General features: G+C 52.6%; 1 protein-coding gene across 1 annotated transcript in view; it reads right to left on the reverse strand.

Moving 5' to 3' along the window:
• Window positions 1-1274: 1274 nt before the first annotated feature.
• Window positions 1275-20057, reverse strand: part of LOC144602552 (uncharacterized) — a 34982-nt gene continuing 16199 nt past the window's right edge. Inside the window, exons 4-6 of the mRNA XM_078415682.1 lie at window positions 8387-8547; window positions 6784-6994; window positions 1275-3738 (exon numbers count right to left, since the gene is read on the reverse strand). Of these exons, the coding sequence (XP_078271808.1) occupies window positions 2240-3738; window positions 6784-6994; window positions 8387-8547 (1871 nt within the window). The 3' untranslated portion in view covers window positions 1275-2239. The remainder of the gene's footprint in view (window positions 3739-6783; window positions 6995-8386; window positions 8548-20057) is intronic.

A 20057-nucleotide genomic window follows, 5' to 3' on the forward strand; every position in this document is an offset into this window, starting at 1 on the left:
TTGTCTTTGTGGGAATTGGATGTTACAAGAGCAGATATTCTTCCCACTTCACATAACTTGTGCGTGAGATTGGGAAGGGTGGATGGTAAATGTGCGGGAGAAGGCACTTTTAGTAAGTCAGGAGTTGTGGGAAAGAGACCTTGGTGAGTTGCTTCATTGGTTTTAGTGGACGATGTTGAAATCGGGCCAAAACTATGGTTGCCTTTATTCACGGACTGAAGGGGGGGGGGGGTGTTTGAATAACTGTGGCTTTGTTGATTCGGAAGATGAAGATGAATGCCTCTTTATCGTCTTTTGTATCGTGCTTTCAAACTACTTGTCACAGGCAGCCACAGGGCGTTTGCGAACGGTCATGAACTTTACCGGTGTGGAGGCTGTGATTTATCCAGCTTGCTCTCTCACGCCACATGCCGTTTGCTTAGTTCAGTTCTAGTTCTAGATTGGAGATACAGCGCAGAAACAGGCAGCTTCAGCCCACCAAGTCTGCCCTGACCTGCAATTCCCGCACACTAACACTATCCGACACACTGGGGACAATTTACAATTATCCCAAGCCAATTAACCTACAAATCTGTGGGACATTGGAGTGTGGGAGTAAACCACAGATCCCGGAGAAAGCCCACGCAGGTCACGGGGAGAACGTAGAAACTGCAAGCAGAAAGACACAAAATGCTGGAGTAACTCAGCGGGTCAGGCAGCATCTCGGGAGAGAAGGAATGGGTGACGTTTCGGGTCGAGACCCTCCTTCAGTCTGAAGAAGGGTCTCGACCCGAAGCGTCACCCATTCCTTCTCTCCCGAGCTGCTGCCTGACCTGCTGAGTTACTCCAGCATTTTGTGTCTACCTTCGATTTAAACCAGCATCGTCAGTTTTTTTTCCCCACACAACTCCATACAGACAGCACCCGTGGTCAGGATCGATCCCGGGGAGGCAGCAACTCTACTGCTGCGCCCTGTGTTAAGCTGCCCCGAGAGTGTGCGTGAGTGGTAGAATCTGGGTGGTGTTGATGGGACTGTGAGGAAAATTAAAATGGGATAGTGCAGGATCGGTATAAATGGGTGTTTGGTGGACAATGTGGACCCTGTGTTGAAGGCTGTGTTCCCATGCTGTATCTCCCTAGGAGAAGGAGGGGCACTTCATCATGTACCATGAACACAGGGTGCCCCCTTCTGCTGAGGAGATGACCGCGAGTGTGGCCCGTTATCCCGGGAGATGTTGAACCCAGTTGTTTGCTGAAATGTCTTTATTCGTGAGAAGAACAACATTTCAACAGTTCACATAAATAGCTAAAAACATGACACGTTATTTTTTTTTAAAAAGGTAAAATACTGCTGACGCTCCAGACCTGAAAGGAGAGGGAAGATCGAACAGGGTCAGAGTTTCTTGGCGGGTCTGGGGTGTGGGGTTTCAGTTGTTGGGCCTAGGTTAGGATCTGTAGATATCCATCAATTCTTCCATTATCCCGGGGCATTGACAGCAAACAACAGTACTCTTGAAATGGAAGTGAGTCAACGTTTCCCTGTCGGGTTTAGCCCAGCTTACGTACGCACCGCAAGATGGCAGGCAATAATAACAAGCAGGCCATGGGGGCCGCGGCTCCAGGAGTTGAGGGGTCAAGGAACAGCCATGACACGTCTCAAAATGGTGGCCCCTGTCGAAGCTCTCGTATGCGAGACAGCGCCAGCCAACATCACCGCTCTCCCTCGGCAGCACCCAGGCCGTGCCCAGTGTGTGGTTGGCCGAGTTCTGGTTGATAAACGGTTCCAACCCCCGAGCCCGTTTCAATCTCCTCAGACACCGTACTGACTCACGGAGTATCTTCCCGTTCGAGTCCCATAAATATTAAAAGCAAAGGGTGACCGTAAAAAACACTTCAATGCGCAGCACCAGAATCTACATATATATATATCCAAATATATATATATATATATATATGCGTTTTGTTTTAAATATAATTAAATACTAAACTTCTGTAAAAATTGTCAGCATCTTGTGAATGGAAGATTTGTGTGTGTTGGACGGGGGTTTCAGGCTGGGGTTAGCAAGCTTGTTAGTAACTCAGGTTGTCGAGGAGTATGATCCTTCAAGACGTGTTCGCTGCCTCTCTCGTCCCGTGTCCCGGATGGGCGGCTGACCCGCACCCCTCAGCTGTCCCGCCCCACCCTCAACTTTGACCGAGGCAGGCGGGGGGGGGGGGGTTGGTTACCTCCTTCCTCACCCTGGCTGTGGGGAGGCTGGGGTCAGAGGTCGGTGGGGCCGCTGAGTTCAGAGGGCACGTCGAGGTCGGGCAGAGGGGCGGCAGCGTGGTAGAGCTTGGCACAGGCGTTGCGGTGGCGGGTGAAGCTGTCCCTCCACATGAACTTCTTGCCGCAGTAGTGGCACTCGTAGGGCTTGTGGCCAGTGTGGATCTTCATGTGGCCCATCAGGTGGTGCTTCATCTTGAACTTCTTGTTGCAGATGGGGCACCCGAAGGGGCGCACGTTGAGGTGCATGCTCATGTGCCGGTCGCGCTGGCTCTTGTGGGCAAAGCTCTTGCCGCACTGGCACGGGTAGAGTTTGTAGACGCCGCCGGGGAAGTCGGAGCCTGCGGGCGGGTTGCAGGAGCTGGGGCCCGCCTCGCCCAGCACGCCGTACGCCCCGTTCTCCTGGATCTCGCCCGGCAGCCCGTTGCCCTGCAGGAGCCCCCCGTTGGGGCTGACGGCCCCGGTCCGGTCGAAGTGGAAGTCGTCGGAGGAGCCGTAGTAGTCGACGGGCTCGTCGTAGCCCGGGTCCTCGTTGAACTCGTCGTAGTCTTCCGCCACCGAGTACTCCGGGAAGTGGGAGGAGGGGTCTCGCTCGCCCCCTCCCTCCAGCTTCCTCTTGCCAGGGGCGGGCACGAAGTGGCGCTGCTCCTCGCTGCCTTGCGACCTGCCTTCCTCCTGCTTGCCGCCCTTCACCAGGACCCAGCGCTTGTGCGGCACCATGTTGGTCTGGCTGTACGTGGGCGCGGGGTCGGGGCAGTCGGCGCTGTTGCTCACGCCCGCGCCACCCTCCCCGGCAAACTTCTCCCTCTCCACAGAGTTGCTGATGACGTTGTCCTGCTCCGTCTCCCGGCCCGGGGAAGCCGGCCCCGCAACCTTCTGGCCCTCCTCCTCCTCCTCCTCCTCCTCCTCCTCGTCTTCTTCCTCCTCCTCCTCCTGGTGGTGGCCCTCCATCTTGATGTCGTCCTCTTCGGGCCTCTCGAACTTGGCGGGCACGTTGGCCCCGGTCTCGGCGCCGTGCCAGGGGCTGAGGTAGTTGCTGCTGCTGGGCGACTGGTTCTGGCTGCTGGCCTGGTGGCTGGGGGCGGGCACCGACTGGCTCTCCTGCAGCAGCTCGGTGCACTTGTCCACCACATGCCACATCTGCAGGAAGCTGGCCACCGTCAGGTAGCTGACGATCTCCGGCGACAGGATGGTCAACTTGCCGGTGTAGGAGGAGGCCAGGACGTTCTCGAAGGCCTTGGGGCTCATCACGCCGGGCAGGACAATGCGGCTGGCGTTCTTCAGGAGCACCTGGTCGTGGAAGTAGGGCGAGGACGCTGCCAGCACCGCGCGGTGGGCCCGGAACATCTGGCCCTGGAGGTGGATGGTGATGTCGCACAGCTTGCCCTCCATGCGCTGTTGGTTCAGCTTCCGCAGCAGGTTGTTGCCGAAGTTTGGGAACTCCACCTGAAACATCCCTGGCTCCATGGGCCTTCCGGCGGCACCTCCGGCTCTACCTGGGGGAGGCAGAAGCAAAACAAACCACGATCAGGCATGAGTGGCGGCATGATGGCACAGCGGCAGAGTTGCTGCTTGACAGCGCTTACAGCGCCAGAGACACGGCTGAATCCCCACTACCGGTGCTTTTCCGTACGGAGTTTGTACGTTCCCTCTGTGACTGCGCGCGTTTGCTCCGAGATCTTTGGTTTCCTCCCATACTCCCAAAGACGTACAGGTTTGAAGGTTAATTGGCTTTGTATAAATGTACAAAGATTTCCCCTGATGTGTGTGTGTGTAGGATAGTGTTAATGCACTGGGATCGTTGCTCGGTGCGGACTCGGTGGGCCGAAGGGCCTGTTTCCACGCTGTATCTCCAAACTAAATCCACACACACACGCCTTTAGAAATGTCACCTATCTTTTTTCTCCAGATATGCTGCCTGATCCACTGAGTTACTCCACCACTTTGATGCCTACCTTCAGACATCCAATGCTCCAGCCTGGCCCTCATTGGGTGATGTGCAAACATCTACCTAGTCCCACACACATCTCTGGAGGCCCTCCCACTCCCTGTCTCTCAGTGCTATGTGCTCCTGGGAAAGCAAGAACGAGAGGCACTGTAGCGCAGCGGTAGAGTTGCTGCTTTACAGCGAATGCAGCGCCGGAGACTCAGGTTCGATCCTGACTACGGGTGCTGCACTGTAAGGAGTTTGTACGTTCTCCCCGTGACCTGCGTGGGTTTTCTCCGAGATCTTCGGTTTCCTCCCACACTCCAAAGACGTACAGGTATGTAGGTTAAATGGCTGGGTAAATGTAAAAATTGTCCCTAGTGGGTGTAGGATAGTGTTAATGTACGGGGATCGCTGGGCGGCACGGATTTGGAGGGCCGAAAAGGCCTGTTTCCGGCTGTATATATATGATATGATATGATAGGCCATGCCAACAGCCTGACTCCTCCGCAAAGTTATACAGATAGAGAATGGAAACTGGCCCTTCGGCCCAGAGACCACATCGACCACCTCTCACCCATTTACACTAATCCAACAGAAACCCCAATTTATTTATTTTTTTGTAGACTTTTTTCAGAGGCACAGGCCCTTCGGCCCACCAAGTTTGCGCAGACCAACGATCCCCGTACACTAACACTATCCTGCACACACCAGGGACAATTTACAATTTTAACGAAGCCAATTAACCCACAAACCTGCACGTCTTTGGAGTGTGAGAGCAAACCGGAGCACCCGGAGAAAACCCCATGCTTTTCTCAGGGAGAAGGTACAAACTCTGTACAGACAGCATCATCCACAATCAGGATCAAACCTAGGTCTCCAGCGCTGTGAGGCAGCTCAGGATGGTGGCTCATTCACCAAAGGCATTGCAGGTGCACTGATTTACACAAGTGCAGAGAATTTACAGTGCCTTGTTGATAAGATGATGGGGGAAATGTGGAGAGCAATGTTGGACAAGGGTAGGAGATCGCAGAGCAATAGGTGAGTCTAGCACGATCCAATAATCAATGTACATAAATTCTAGGAGCAGAATGAGGTCATTCGGGCTATCAAGTCTATCAATCATGCTCCCTCACCCCCCTGCCGTGCGGCGCTCCCTCACCCACCCACACGCCGACAGTGCGGTGCTCCCCCACCACCCACACTCCCAGTGTGGAGCTCCCTCACCCACTCCCACAGTGTGGAGCTCCCTCACCCACCCACACTCCCACAGTACAGCGCTCCCCCAACCACACTCAGTGTGGAGCTCCCCCACCCACATTCCCAGTGTGGAGCTCCCTCACCCCCCCCCCCACCCACAGTGTGGAGCTCCCTCACCCCCCCCCCCCCCGCCCACAGTGTGGAGCCTCACTCACCCCCCCCCCCCACCGTGTGGAGCCTCACCCACCCCCCCACCCACAGTGTGGAGCGTCACCCACCCACACTCCCACAGTGTGGAGCTCCCTCCCCCACCCACACTCCCAGTGTGGATCTCCCTCACCCACCCACAGTGTGGAGCCTCAAACAGTGTGGAGACTCACCCACACTCCCCCATCCAGTGTGGAGCTCCCCCACCCCCCACCCAGAGTGTGGAGCTCCCTCACCCCCCCACCCACAGTGTGGAGCTCCCCCCCCTCCCACAGTGTGGAGCTCCCTCACCCCCCCCCCCACCCAGTGTGGAGCTCCCTCACCCCCCCAGTGTGGAGCTCCCTCACCCCCCCCCCCAGTGTGGAACTCCCTCACACCCCCCCCCCCCACAGTGTGGAGCTTCCTCACCCCCCCCCCCCACAGTGTGGAGCTCCCTCACCCCCCCCCCCCCCACAGTGTGGAGCTCCCTCACCCACCCACAGTGTGGAGCTCCCTCACCCACTCCCACAGTGTGGAGCTCCCTCACCCACTCCCACAGTGTGGAGCTCCCTAACCCCCCCCCCCCCCCAGTGTGGAGCTTCCTCACCCACCCACTGTGTGGAGCTCCCTCACCCACCCCCCCACCAGTGTGGAGCTCCCTCACCCACCCACAGTGTGGAGCTCCCTCACCCACTCCCAGTGTGGAGCTCCCTAACCCCCCCACCCCCACAGTGTGGAGCTCCCTCACCTCCCCTCCCCCACAGTGTGGAGCTCCCTCACCCACCCACAGTGTGGAGCTCCCTCACCCACTCCCACAGTGTGGAGCTCCCTCACCCACTCCCAGTGTGGAGCTCCCTCACCTCCCCCCCCCCACAGTGTGGAGCTCCCTCACCCCCCCCCCCAGTGTGGAGCTCCCTCACCCCCCCCCAGTGTGGAGCTCCCTCACCCCCCACACACAGTGTGGAGCTCCCTCGCCCCCCCCCCCCCTCACAGTGTGGAGCTCCCTCACCCCCCCCCCCCACAGTGTGGAGCTCCCTCCCCCCCCCCCCCCACAGTGTGGAGCTCCCTCACCCCCCCCCCCCCACAGTAAAGCCGGCGCTCCCTCCCTCCCTCCCTCCCTCCCCGGGCTACGCACCTACTCGAGGCCCAGGCTGTGGCGGGGAAGCCGCGGCCTACAGGGCGGCGCTGTCCCGGGACGTCTCGTGCTCTCGGCCACCGGAGCATTCACCGCCTGCACTGGGATGGGATGGGATGGGCCCGGGTCCGACTACGGCCGGGGAGGAGCAGGAGGAGGAGGAGGAGGATGATGGGGGTCCGGGACTCGGCGGAGGGTCGGAGCCGCCGCTTGGGCTTCGGGAATGTTCGGAGCCGCCGCCGTTGCCGTTGCCGTTGCCGTCGCTGCTGGGCTTCGGCTTCACTCGGCAGAACCGCCGCTCGGGCTTCGGGAATGTTCGTTAAAGTCGCCGATACTGAAGCGCAGTTACGCAAAGGGGCGGAACGACCGCCATTTTAGTGAGCAAACCCCGCCATTTTAGTAAGCAGATTTTCGTCATTTCAGTAAGCAAATCCCGCCATTTTAGTAAGCAAACCCTGCCATTTCAGTAAGCAAACCCTGCCATTGTAGTAAACAAACCCCGCCATTGTAGTGAGCAAACTTCGCCATTTTAGTAAGCAGATTTTCGTCATTTCAGTAAGCAAACCCCGCCATTTTAGTAAGCAAACCGTGCCATTTCAGTAAGCAAACCCTGCCATTATAGCAGGCAAACCCCGCCATTTTAGTACGCAAAACCCGCCATTTTAGTACGTAAAAACCCCGCCATTACAGTACGCAAACCCCGCCATTGTAGTAAACAAACCCCGCCATTGTAGTGAGCAAACGCCGCCATTTTAGTAAGGAAAAACCCGCCATTTTAGTAAGCAAAACCCCGCCGTTTTAGTAAGCAAAACCCCGCCGTTTTAGTAAACAAACCCCGCCATTTTAGTAAGCAAACCCTGCCATTATAGTACGCAAACCCCGCCATTTTAGTAAGCAAACCCTGCCATTATAGTACGCAAACCCCGCCATTTTAGTAAGCAAACGCCGCCATTGTAGTAAACAAACCCCGCCATTGTAGTAAACAAACCCCGCCATTTTAGTAAGCAAAACCCCGCCATTGTAGTAAGCAAAACCCGCCGTTTTAGTAAGCAAAACCCCGCCGTTTTAGTAAGCAAAACCCCGCCGTTTTAGTAAGCAAAATCCCGCCGTTTTAGTAAGCAAACCCCGCCGTTTTAGTAAGCAAACCCCGCCATTTTAGTAAGCAAAACCACGCCGTTCGCTCTGCCTCTCGTGAGTGTAATCAGTGTTTTGGGGGAACAGTATGTTTGACGATACCATTAAAAAAACACAGAATATATCTCATCTATCGTTTTAAAGATTTTTGTTTTTAAATGTTTCTGCAAGTTTCTGCCTACTAAAATGGCGCCGTGACGTGCACCGGTGTTTTTTTTAGGGTCGAGTGGTCTCTATCTTGCTCCTCTAGTATCTTTGCTCGGCAGAGCCCGGACTCCGCTCGGCTTCGGGAATGTTCGGACCCGCCCACCCGCCCGCCGCTGGGCTTCGGCTTCACTCGGCGGGAGGGTCGGGAGCGAGCGAGCGAGCCGCGGCTCGGGCTTCGGGAAGGTTCCGGACCGCCCGCCGCTGGGCTTCGGCTTCACTCGGCGGGAGGGTCGGGAGCGAGCGAGCGAGCCGCGGCTCGGGCTTCGGGAAGGTTCCGGACCGCCCGCTGGGCTCCGGCTTCACTCGGCGGTGTCGGTGCCGCCGCTGGGCTTCGGCTTCAATCGTTCGGCTTCACTCGGCGGAGGGTCGCTCGGCTTCGGGAATGTTCGGACCCGCCCGCCGGCCCGCCCGCCCGCCGCTGGGCTCCGGCTTCACTCGGGGGAGACAGCGCCGCCACTCGGTAAGCGTCCAGAACCCGCTCGGGGTTGTTCGGGACTCGGCGTTGGAGCCGCTCGGCTTCGGGAATGTTCGGGACTCGGCTTCGGCTTCACTTAGACCAGTGCTTCTTAAAATTTTATTTCAGTGTCATTCACCCTTGAGTGAATATTTCAGTGTCATTCACCCTCGATCACAAAATTTCATTCACCTTCGACTAAATTTTCTAGTAATTTTCATCTTATTAGACAATAGACAATAGACAACAGGTGCAGGAGGAGGCCATTCGGCCCTTCGAGCCTGTACGCACCGCCATTCAATGTGATCATGGCTGATCATTCTCAATCAGTACCCCGTTCCTGCCTTCTCCCCCATACCCCCTGACTCCGCTATCCTTAAGAGCTCTATCCAGCTCTCTCTTGAAAGCATCCAGAGAATTGGCCTCCACTGCCTTCTGAGGCAGAGAATTCCACACCTTCACAACTCTCTGACTGAAAAAAGTTTTCCTCATCTCAGTTCTAAATGGCCGACCCCTTATTCTTAAACTGTGTGTGGCCCCTGGTTCTGGACTCCCCCAACATTGGGAACATGTTTCCTGCCTCTAACGTGTCCAACCCCTTAATAATCTTATACGTTTCGATAAAATCCCCTCTCATCCTTCTAAATTCCAGTGTATACAAGCCTAGTCGCTCCAGTCTTTCAACATACGACAGTCCCGCCATTCCGGGAATTAACCTAGTAAACCTACGCTGCACGCCCTCAATAGCAAGAATATCCTTCCTCAAATTTGGAGACCAAAACTGCACACAGTACTCCAGGTGCGGTCTCACCAGGGCCCGGTACAACTGCAGAAGGACCTCTTTGCTCCTATACTCAACTCCTCTTGTTATGAAGGCCAACATTCCATTGGCTTTCTTCACTGCCTGCTGTACCTGCATGCTTCCTTTCACTAGGACACCCAGATATCGTTGTACGTCCCCTTTTCCTAACTTGACACCATTCAGATAATACTCTGCCTTCCTATTCTTATCACCAAAGTGGATAACCTCACAATTATCCGCATTAAACTGCATCTGCCATGCATCCGCCCACTCACACAACCTGTCCAAGTCACCCTGCAACCTCAAAGCATCTTCCTCACAGTTCACACTACCACCCAGCTTTGTATCATCTGCAAATTTGCTAATGGTACTTTTAATCCCTTCATCCAAGTCATATGTCCCAGATAGAACAATGAAATTCTTACTTGCAGCAGCACAACGCAATATGTAAACATAGTATTCTGTAATCAATACGATAAATGAGAGAAAAAAAGTTCAGTGTGAATATACACTGATGAGCAAAAACATTATGACCAACCTGCCTAATATGGCCCTCCGTGTGCCGCCAAAACAGTGCCGACCCGCCTAGGCATGGACTCTACAAGACCCCTGAAGGTGTCCCATGATATCTGGCACCAAAACATTAGCAACAGATCCTTCAAGTCCTGGAAGTTGTGAGGTGGAGCCGCCGTGGATCGGACTTGTCGATCCAGCACATCCCAATCAGATTGAGATCTGGAGAATCTGGAGGCCAGGGTAACACCGTGAACACTTCATCATGTTCCTCAAACCATTCCCGGACAATGTGTGCAGTGTGGCAGGGCGCATTATCCTGCTGAAGGAGGCCACTGCCATCAGGGAATACCATTGCCATGAAGGGGTGTACCTGGCCTGCAACGATGTTTAGGTAGGTGACACGTGTCAAATTGACGTCCACATGAATGGCTGGACCTGGAGTTTCCCAGCAGAACATTGCCCAGAGCATCACACTCCCTCCACTGGCTTGTCGTCTTCCCACAGTGCATCCTGGTGCCATCACTTCCCCAGGTAAACGGCGCACACGTACACGGCCATCCACGGGATCTTAACGAAAACGGGACTCATCGGACCAGGCGACCTTCTTCCACTGCTCCAAGGTCCAGTTCCGACGCTCGCGTGCCCAATGTAGGCGTTTTAGACAGTGGACAGGAATCATCATGAGCACTCTGACCGGTCTGCGGCTATGCAGCCCCATACGCAGCAGGGTGCGATGCACTGTTTGTTGTGACACATTCCTCCCCTGACCACCATTGACATTTTCTGTGACTTGTGCCTCAGTCGACCTTCTGTCGGTTGGAACCAGACGGGAAAGTCTTCATTGCCCTCGCGCATCGATGAGCTTTGGTCGCCCAACACCCTGCCTGTCGCCGGTTTGTGGTCTGTCCCTCCTCGGACCACTGTCGGTCGGTACTCACCACTGCTGACCGGGAGCACCCCACAAGCCTTGCCGTTTCAGAGATGCTCTGACCCAGTCGTCTGGCCATAACAATTTGGCCCTTGTCAAAGTCGCTCAGGTCTTTACTCCTGCCCATTTCTCCTGCATCCAACACATCAGCTTCAAGAACTGACTGTTCACTTGCTGCCTAATATATCCCACCCCTTGACAGGTGCCATTGTAACAAGATAATCAATGTTATTCACTTCTCCTGTCAGTGGTCATAATATTTTGGCTCATCGGTGTATATTCACACTGAACTTTTTCTCTCTCATTTATCATATTGAATACAGAATACTATGTTTACATATTCTGTTGTGCAAGAATATATATATATATATATATATATATACATACATTCATATGAAAACAAACAAAGACTGGAGCGACTAGGCTTGTATACACTGGAATTTAGAAGGATGAGAGGAGATCTTATCGAAACGTATAAGATTATTAAGGGTTTGGACACGTTAGAGGCAGGAAACATTTTCCCAATGTTGGGGGAGTCCAGAACCAGGGGCCACAGTTTAAGAATAAGGGGTAGGCCATTTAGAACTGAGATGTGGAAAAACTTTTTCAGTCAGAGAGTTGTAAATCTGTGGAATTCTCTGCCTCAGAAGGCAGTGGAGGCCAATTCTCTGAATGCATTCAAGAGAGAGCTAGATAGAGCTCTTAAGGATAGCGGAGTCAGGGGGTATGGGGAGAGGACAGGAACGGGGCACTGATTGAGAACGATCAGCCATGATCACATTGAATGGTGGTGCTGGCTCGAAGGGCCGAATGGCCTCCTCCTGCACCTATTGTCTATTAATAGTGCATAAAGACACAAACCAATGATTCTACCCCAAAGTCTATGTAGTTCAGAGCTTATTTGGAGGTTGTAGTGTTCAATAGCCTGATGACTAGGGAACCTGCACGTTATAATTTTCAGGCTCCAGAAACCTTCTTCTCGGTGCCAGGGGTGAAATGAGAGTGTGCCAGGGTGGCGCGTGCCTCTGTTGACGCTGGTTGCCTTTTCGAGGCAGCGACTCCGATAAATCCCTTCGATTGTGGGGAGGTCAGTACACGTGATGGACTGGGCAGTGTTCACTGATGTCGTTCCTGAACGTTGTAGTCACGATTTTCAGCCCCCTGTATCTTCTCTGCTGGGTGATTGGGGCTGTGAAACAGGACGCTAGTGAAATAACCACACACCTCAGATTGTCTTTCTGTCCCAATGAGAGATACAGCGTGGGAACAGGTCCTTCGGCCCAAATTGCCCACGCAGGTACCATCTACACTAGTCCCATCTGCTCGCGTTTGGCCCACATCCCTCCCAACCTGACCGGCACGGTGGCGCGGCGGTAGAGTTGCCGCCTTACAGCGAATGCAGCGCCGGAGACACGGGTTCGATCCCGACTACGGCGCAGTCTGTACGGAGTTTGTACGTTCTCCCCGTAACCTGCGTGGGTTTTCTCCGAGATCTTCGGTTTCCTCCCACACTCCAAAGACGTACAGGTTTGTAGGTTAATCGGCTTGGTAAATGTAAAAATTGTCCCTAGTGGGTGTAGGAGAGTGTTAGTGTGCGGGGATCGCTGGGCGGCGCGGACCCGGTGGGCCGAAAGGGCCTGTTTCCGCGCTGTATCTCTAAACTAAACTAAACTATCCATGTACCTATGTAACTGTTTCTTAAACGTTGCGATAGTCCCAGCCTCAACTACCTCCTATGGCAGCTCGTTCCACACACCCACCAAACTTTGTATGAAAAAGTTACCACTCAGATGCCTATTAAATTGTTTCCCCCTCATCTTAAACCTCTGGTCCTTGATTCCCCTACTCTGGGCAAGGGACTCTGTGCATCTACCCCAATCTATTCCTCTCATTCGGTAAACATTTTATTGAATTGTCACCTGAGTTTAAGTACTTACCTCAATCTTTCCGTAAACTCCCCATACCTCAATCTTTCCGTGAACTCCCTTTGTTTGGCCATCTTTGTTGTTTTAGCCCTGTTAATTTGGGAACCATTTCATTTGTGGATGGTCCCTTGCTTAACGTGATCACATGCTGAGCTCCGCTGACGTCACAAAGGGTTAGAAGAGATTGCCGCAGCAGAGCGTTGGTGCATGGAGTTCCATGTGGCACGGCACGGACCCAGACTACATCGCCCAGCCTTTCTGCACCCCCTTGTGCCAATTCCAACCATTCCTTTACATGTGTCCACTCTGTAAAAGACATTTGGACCAGTGCATGGGTAGGAAAAGTTCAAGGGGATGTGGGTCAAACGGGACCCTTGGTTGGCATGGTTTCAAACACAAGGCAAATGGTTCTACCTAAAATGGGCGTCTCGGTCACCATGGACAGGTTGGGCCGAAGGGCACAATTCCGTGCTCAATGATTCTATGAAATGGGGTTAGTTTAGCTGCGGCATTTTTGTCAGCATGAGCTAGTTGGGCCGAAGGGCCTGTTTCCATGCACCATGACTCTGAAATGGGTCTAGTTCAGATGGGGTATCTCGGTCAGCACGGATGAGTTGGGCCGAAGGGCCCGTTTCCGTGCTCTGTGACTCTACGAAATGGGACTAGCTTAGTTGCGGCATCTTCATCGGCACGGACGAGTTGGGCCGAAGGGCAGCCTGCAATGGAGTACAACACCGATGGGCAGAGATTCAGTGTACAATGAGCAAGCTTTAGGCTTCAGTGACACCGCATGGAAACAGGCCCTTTGGCTCACTGAGTCCGCACCGACCAGCGAGCCCAGTACACCAGTACTATCCTACACACTGGGGACAATTTACAATTTCACAGAAGCCAATTAACCAATGTCTTTGGAGTGTGGGAGGAAACCGGAACACCCGGAGAAACCCCACGCAGGTCATGGGGAGTACGTACAAACTCCGTACAGACAGCACCCGTAGTCGGGATGGAACCCGGGTCTCTGGCGCCGTGAGGCAGCAACACTACCGCTGCGCCACCGTGCCGCCCTGAAGCAGCCAGCAAGTGGAGCTGGGGATCAAGACTCTTTAAGTGTCAATGGGCACAAAATGTACAGGCAACACAACAATGACATTCGTACGTGCTGCAGCACAACGGGCCCATTAACGCGATAACACACAAATAATCAATAATATAATAAATTAATAACAGTAACGCTAGGTAGCCAGAACAGCACAAAACCAAAGTCCGTATTGCAACCAAAGCTCATAGTTGCTGAGGTAGTGGTTAATGTTTATCATCGTCTCATAGTCACAAGGAAATTGTAGCTGCAGTTTTACAGGCACATTTCTGCTTGGTAACTGGGGGATGTAGGCAAGATACTGAAGAATGGTCTCGGCCTGAAACGTCACCCATTCCTTCTATCCAGAGGTGCTGCCTGTCCCGCTGAGTTACTCCGGCATTTTGTGTCTGTCCTCCAGAGATGCTTCCTGTCCCGCTGAGTTACTCCGGCATTTTGTGTCTGTCCTCCAGAGATGCTGCCTGTCCCGCCGAGTTACTCCAGCATTTTGTGTCTGTCCTCCAGAGTTGCTGCCTGTCCCGCTGAGTTACTCCGGCATTTTGTGTCTGTCCTCCAGAGTTGCTGCCTGTCCCGCTGAGTTACTCCGGCATTTTGTGTCTATCTTAGATACTAAACGAGTACTTTGCATCTGTTTTCACCAAGGAGAAAGGCAGGGCCAACAGTGAGGTTAGTGTGGAAAATACTTTTAGTTTTCGAGCTGCAGCGTGGAAACAGGCCCTTCAGCCCACCAAGTCCATGCCAACCTGATCTCCCGGTGGCTGAGCACTTTAACCCCCACTCCCACTTCCAGTCTGACCTTTCTGTCAAGGGCCTCCTCCAGTGCCATAGTGAGGCCTACCGCAAATTGGAGGAACAGCACCTCATATTTCGCCTGGGCAGTTTGCATCCCAGCGGTATGAACATTGACTTCTCCAACTTTAGATAGTTCCTCTGTCCCTCTCTTCCCCTCCCCCTTCCCAGTTCTCCCACTGTCTTCCTGTCTCCACCTATATTCTTCCTTTGTCCCGCCCCCCTGACATCAGTCTGAAGAAGGGTCTCGACCCGAAACGTCGCCCATTCCTTCTCTCCCGAGATGCTGCCTGACCTGCTGAGTTATTCCAGCATTTTGTGAATAAATACCCCCAATACACTGGTTCTACCTTACGTGCTGGGCACAATTTACAGAAGCCAATTAACCTACAAACCTGCACGTCATTGGAATGTGGTTGGAAACCGGAGCGGCCGGAGTAACGTCATGGGGAGAACGTACAAATTCCGTACATTCAGCACCTGTAGTCAGGATTGAACCCAGGTCTCTGGCGCTGTGAGGCAGCAACTCTACCGCTGCGCCACTCCTGCAAAGGCAGTCTGTGATTGAGGAAGTGTTGGGCTCTCGAAGGGCATTATTGATTAGTACGGGTGTCAGGGGTTATGGGGAGAAGGCAGTAGAATGGGGTTAAGAGGGAGAGATGGATCAGCCATGGTTGAATGGCGGAGTAGACTTGATGGGCCGAATGGCCTAATTCTGCTCCTATCACCTATGAACATGAATTGTGGACAAATCCTCGGGAGCTGAAGCGATCTATCCCAGGTTATAGAGAGAGGCAAGAGAGGAGGTTGCAGGAGCCTTGACGAAGATTTTTGCATCTTCTCTAACTACAGGCGAGGATCCAGAGGACAGGAAAGCAGCTAATGTTGTTCCTCTTTGAAGGAAAGTGGAGAGAATTCAGGGAACGATAAACCAGTGAGCCTCACGTCGGTGGTATTAGATTCATAGAGTGATACAGCGTGGAAACAGGACCTTCGGCCCAACTTGCCCACACCGGCCAACACGTCCCATCTACACTAGTCCCACCTGCCCGTATTTGCGCCATATCCCTCCATGTAATACTAATACTATTGGAGAGGATGAGTCGGGATAGGATTTACTCCCATTTGGAAGAGAATTAGGGACAGTCAGCATGGAGTGTATATGGCAGGGAGTGTCTTACCAACTGGATCGAGGTTTTTGAGGAGGTGACAAAGGTGATAAACGAGGGTAGAATGGTGGATGTTATCGCATGGATTTTAGTAAAGCGTTTGATAATATACATTAATGACTTGGATGAAGGGATTAAAAGTACCATTAGCAAATTTGCAGATGATACAAAGCTGGGTGGTAGTGTGAACTGTGAGGAAGATGCTATGAGGTTGCAGGGTGACTTGGACAGGTTGTGTGAGTGGGCGGATGCATGGCAGATGCAGTTTAATGTGGATAAGTGTGAGGTTATCCATTTTGGTGGTAAGAATAGGAAGGCAGAGTATTATCTGAATGGTGTCAAGTTAGGAAAATGGGACGTACAACGAGATCTGGGTGTCCTAGTGCATCAGTCACTGAAAGGAAGCATGCAGGTACAGCAGGCGGTGAAGAAAGCCAATGGAATGTTGGCCTTCATAACAAGAGGAGTTGAGTATAGGAGCAAAGAGGTCCTTCTGCAGTTGTACAGGGCCCTAGTGAGACCGCACCTGGAGTACTGGGTGCAGTTTTGGTCTCCAAATTTGAGGAAGGATATTCTTGCTATTGAGGGCGTGCAGCGTAGGTTTACTAGGTTAATTCCTGGAATGGCGGGACTATCATATGTTGAAAGACTGGAGCGACTAGGCTTGTATACACTGGAATTTAGAAGGATGAGAGGAGATCTTATCGAAACGTATAAGATTATTAAGGGGTTGGACACGTTAGAGGCAGGAAACATTTTCCCAATGTTGGGGGAGTCCAGAACCAGGGGCCACAGTTTAAGAATAAGGGGTAGGCCATTTAGAACTGAGATGAGGAAAAACTTTTTCAGTCAGAGAGTTGTAAATCTGTGGAAATCTCTGCCTCAGAAGGCAGTGGAGGCCAATTCTCTGAATGCATTCAAGAGAGAGCCAAATAGAGCTCTTAAGGATAGCGGAGTCAGGGGGTATGGGCAGAAGGCAGGAACGGGGTACTGATTGAGAATGATCAGCCATGATCACATTGAATGGCGGTGCTGGCTCGAAGGGCCGAATGGCCTCCTCCTGCACCTATTGTCTGTTGTCTATAAAGTCCCCCCATTGTAGGATGATCCAGAGGATTAAGATGCACGGGATTAACAGTGGCTTGGTCGCGTGGATTCAGAACTGGCTTACTGATGGAAGACAGAAGGACCAGAAGTCTGGTGGTCTGTGACCAGTGGAGTTCCACAGGGATCTGTGCTGGGAGCTCTGCTGTTTCAGATATAGATATTTAAATGATTTGGACGCAAAAGTAGACAAGACGGTGAGTAAGTTTGCAGACGACACCAAGATTGCTGGGTTCACAGACCGTGAGGAAGGCTGTCAAAGTATACAGCGGGATGTAGATCGGCGATAGAAATGGGCGGAGAAATGGCAGATGGAGTTTAATCTGAACAGGTGTGAGGTGTTGCAATTTGGGAAGTTGAATGTAAGGGGGAACATGTACAATTAATGGCATGGCCCTCAACAGCATTAATGTACAGAGGGATCTTGAGGTCCAGGTCCATAACTCCTTGAAAGTGGAAACACAAGTAGATAAGAGTGGTAAAGAAGGCATACGGTTTGCCTTCATAGTGGGGACATTGAGTATAAGAGTCAGGACGTCACGATGCGCCTTGGTTGCAGATGCGGCCTAAGCAAAGGACTTGGTTAGGCCGCGTCTGGAGTATTGCGTGCAGTTCTGGACGCCCCATTACACGAAGGGTGTGGAGGCTTTGGAAAGGCTGCAGAGGACGTTTACCAGAACGTTAGACACAAAAGCCTGGTGTAACTCAGCGGGTCAGACGGCATCTCTGGAGAAAAGGAATAGGTGACTTTTCGGGTCGAGACCCATATACATAGAGCGGATGTGGATAAGAGAGTCTAGGACCAGAGGGCACAGCCTCAGATTAAAAGGATGTCCCTTTCTCAAGGCAGTGCTATTGAGGGCGTGCAGCGTAGGTTTACTAGGTTAATTCCCGGTATGGCTGGATTGTCATATGTTGAAAGACTGGAGCGACTAGGCTTGTATACACTGGAATTTAGAAGGATGAGAGGAGATCTTATCGAAACGTATAAGATTATTAAGGGGTTGGACACGTTAGAGGCAGGAAACATGTTCCCAATGTTGGGGAAGTCCAGAACAAGGGGCCACAGTTTAAGAATAAGGGGTAGGCCATTTAGAACTGAGATGAGGAAAAACTTTTTCAGTCAGGGAATTGTGAATCTGTTGAATTCTCTGCCTCAGAAGGCAGTGGAGGCCAATTCTCTGAATGCACTCAAGAGAGAGCTAGATAGAGCTCTTAAGGACAGCGGAGTCAGGGGGTATGGGGAGAAGGCAGGAACGGGGTACTGATTGAGAATGATCACATTGAATGGCGGTGCTGGCTCGAAGGGCCGAATGGCCTCCTCCTGCACCTATGGTCTATAATGAGAAGGAATTTCTTTAGCCGGAGGGCAGTGGAATTCATTGCCACAGACGGCTGTGGAGGCCAAGTCTTTGGGTATTTTTAAAGCAGAGATTGATTAGTAAGGGTGTCAAAGGTTATGGGGAGAAGGCAGGAGAATGGGAAGATAGAGATCAGAAAAATATATCAACCATTATTGAATAGCGGAGCGGACTCAATGGGCCAAAAGGCCACATTCTGCTCCGATAGTCTTATTCTTCCTGTGTCCTTGCTGCTTGGGAGCAGATTGAATTAGATCAAAGTCTGGAGTTTATAAATTACTTGCTTTGGACTTTGAGATACTTTATGCTCCGTTAATGAGGGGCTCATTGTTCAAAATCACGTTCCATTCCATCAAGTAGTTCCCTGATCAGAGTCAAACAGGAGCCTTGGGTTTGAAAGATAAATTTTAACTCACTAGAGGACTTGAGCTCGTGTGGTTGTTAAGGCTGGAGGGCGGCACGGTGGCGCAGCGGTAGAGTTGCTGCCTCACAGCCCCAGGGACCCTGCCCACGGATGGTGTCGGCATGGAGTTTGTACCTTGTCCCTGTGACCTGCGTGGGTTTTCTCCAGGCTTCCTTCCCTACCCCAAAGATGTGTGGGTTTGTAGGTAGGGTTGCCAACTGTCACGCATTAGCCGGGAAATCCCGTATGGGCTAAAATGGTTTGTCCCCTACAATAGACAATAGACAATAGGTGCAGGAGTAGGCCATTCAGCCCTTCGAGCCAGCACCGCCATTCAATGCGATCATGGCTGATCACTCAATCAGTACCCCATTCCTGCCTTCTCCCCATACCCCCTCACTCCGCTATCCTTAAGAGCTCTATCCAGCTCTCTCTTGAAAGCATCCAACGAACTGGCCTCCACTGCCTTCTGAGGCAGAGAATTCCACACCTTCACCACCCTCTGACTGAAAAAGTTCTTCCTCATCTCCGTTCTAAATGGCCTACCCCTTATTCTTAAACTGTGGCCCCTTGTTCTGGACTCCCCCAACATTGGGAACATGTTATCTGCCTCTAATGTGTCCAATCCCCTAATTATCTTATATGTTTCAATAAGATCCCCCCTCATCCTTCTAAATTCCAGTGTATACAAGCCCAATCGCTCCAGCCTTTCAACATACGACAGTCCCGCCATTCCGGGAATTAACCTAGTGAACCTACGCTGCACGCCCTCAATAGCAAGAATATCCTTCCTCAAATTTGGAGACTTGTCCCGTATTAAGCCCGGGGGGGGGGGGGGGGGCGCTACAGGCCCGGACACTGTAGTCCCCGACACTGTAGGTCCGGACAGTTCAGGTCTGGACAGTGTAGGTCCGGAGGCCCGGGCGCCGCCTAGCAGAGGTTGCGTAGCAATCCGCCTCCCGGCCCGGGCGGCCGCCATTGGTGGAGCGAGATCATGTGGCCGCTGGCTGGGTGAGGTCACGTAGGGGCGCGGGACGGTGACGTCACCTTGTCCCTTATTTGGGAGTGAGGAAGTTGGCAACCCTATTTGTGGGTTTGTTAGCTTCAGGAAAAAATTGTAAATTGTCCCTCATGTGTAGGATAACGCCATGGACACTGTGGGCCGAAGGGCCTGTGTCCGCTCTGTATTTCTAAAGGTTGGGCCTGTACTCGCTGGAGTTTAGAAGAATGAGGGGGGATACCATTGAAACTTACCGAATAGTGAAAGACCTGCATAGAGTGGATATGGAGAGGAATAATGTTTAGTGCAAGGTAAAGCCTGCAAAGTCCGATCAAGGATAGTCCGAGGGTCCCAAATGAGGAAGTTAGTGGTTCAGGACCGCTCTCTGGTTGTGGTACGATGATTCAGTTGCCTGATAACAGTTGGGAAGAAACTGTCCCTAAATCTGGAGGTGTGCGTTTTCACCTTTTGCCTGACGG

Source organism: Rhinoraja longicauda, chromosome 19 (genome assembly GCF_053455715.1).
Source record: "Rhinoraja longicauda isolate Sanriku21f chromosome 19, sRhiLon1.1, whole genome shotgun sequence".
Taxonomy (NCBI): domain Eukaryota; kingdom Metazoa; phylum Chordata; class Chondrichthyes; order Rajiformes; family Arhynchobatidae; genus Rhinoraja; species Rhinoraja longicauda.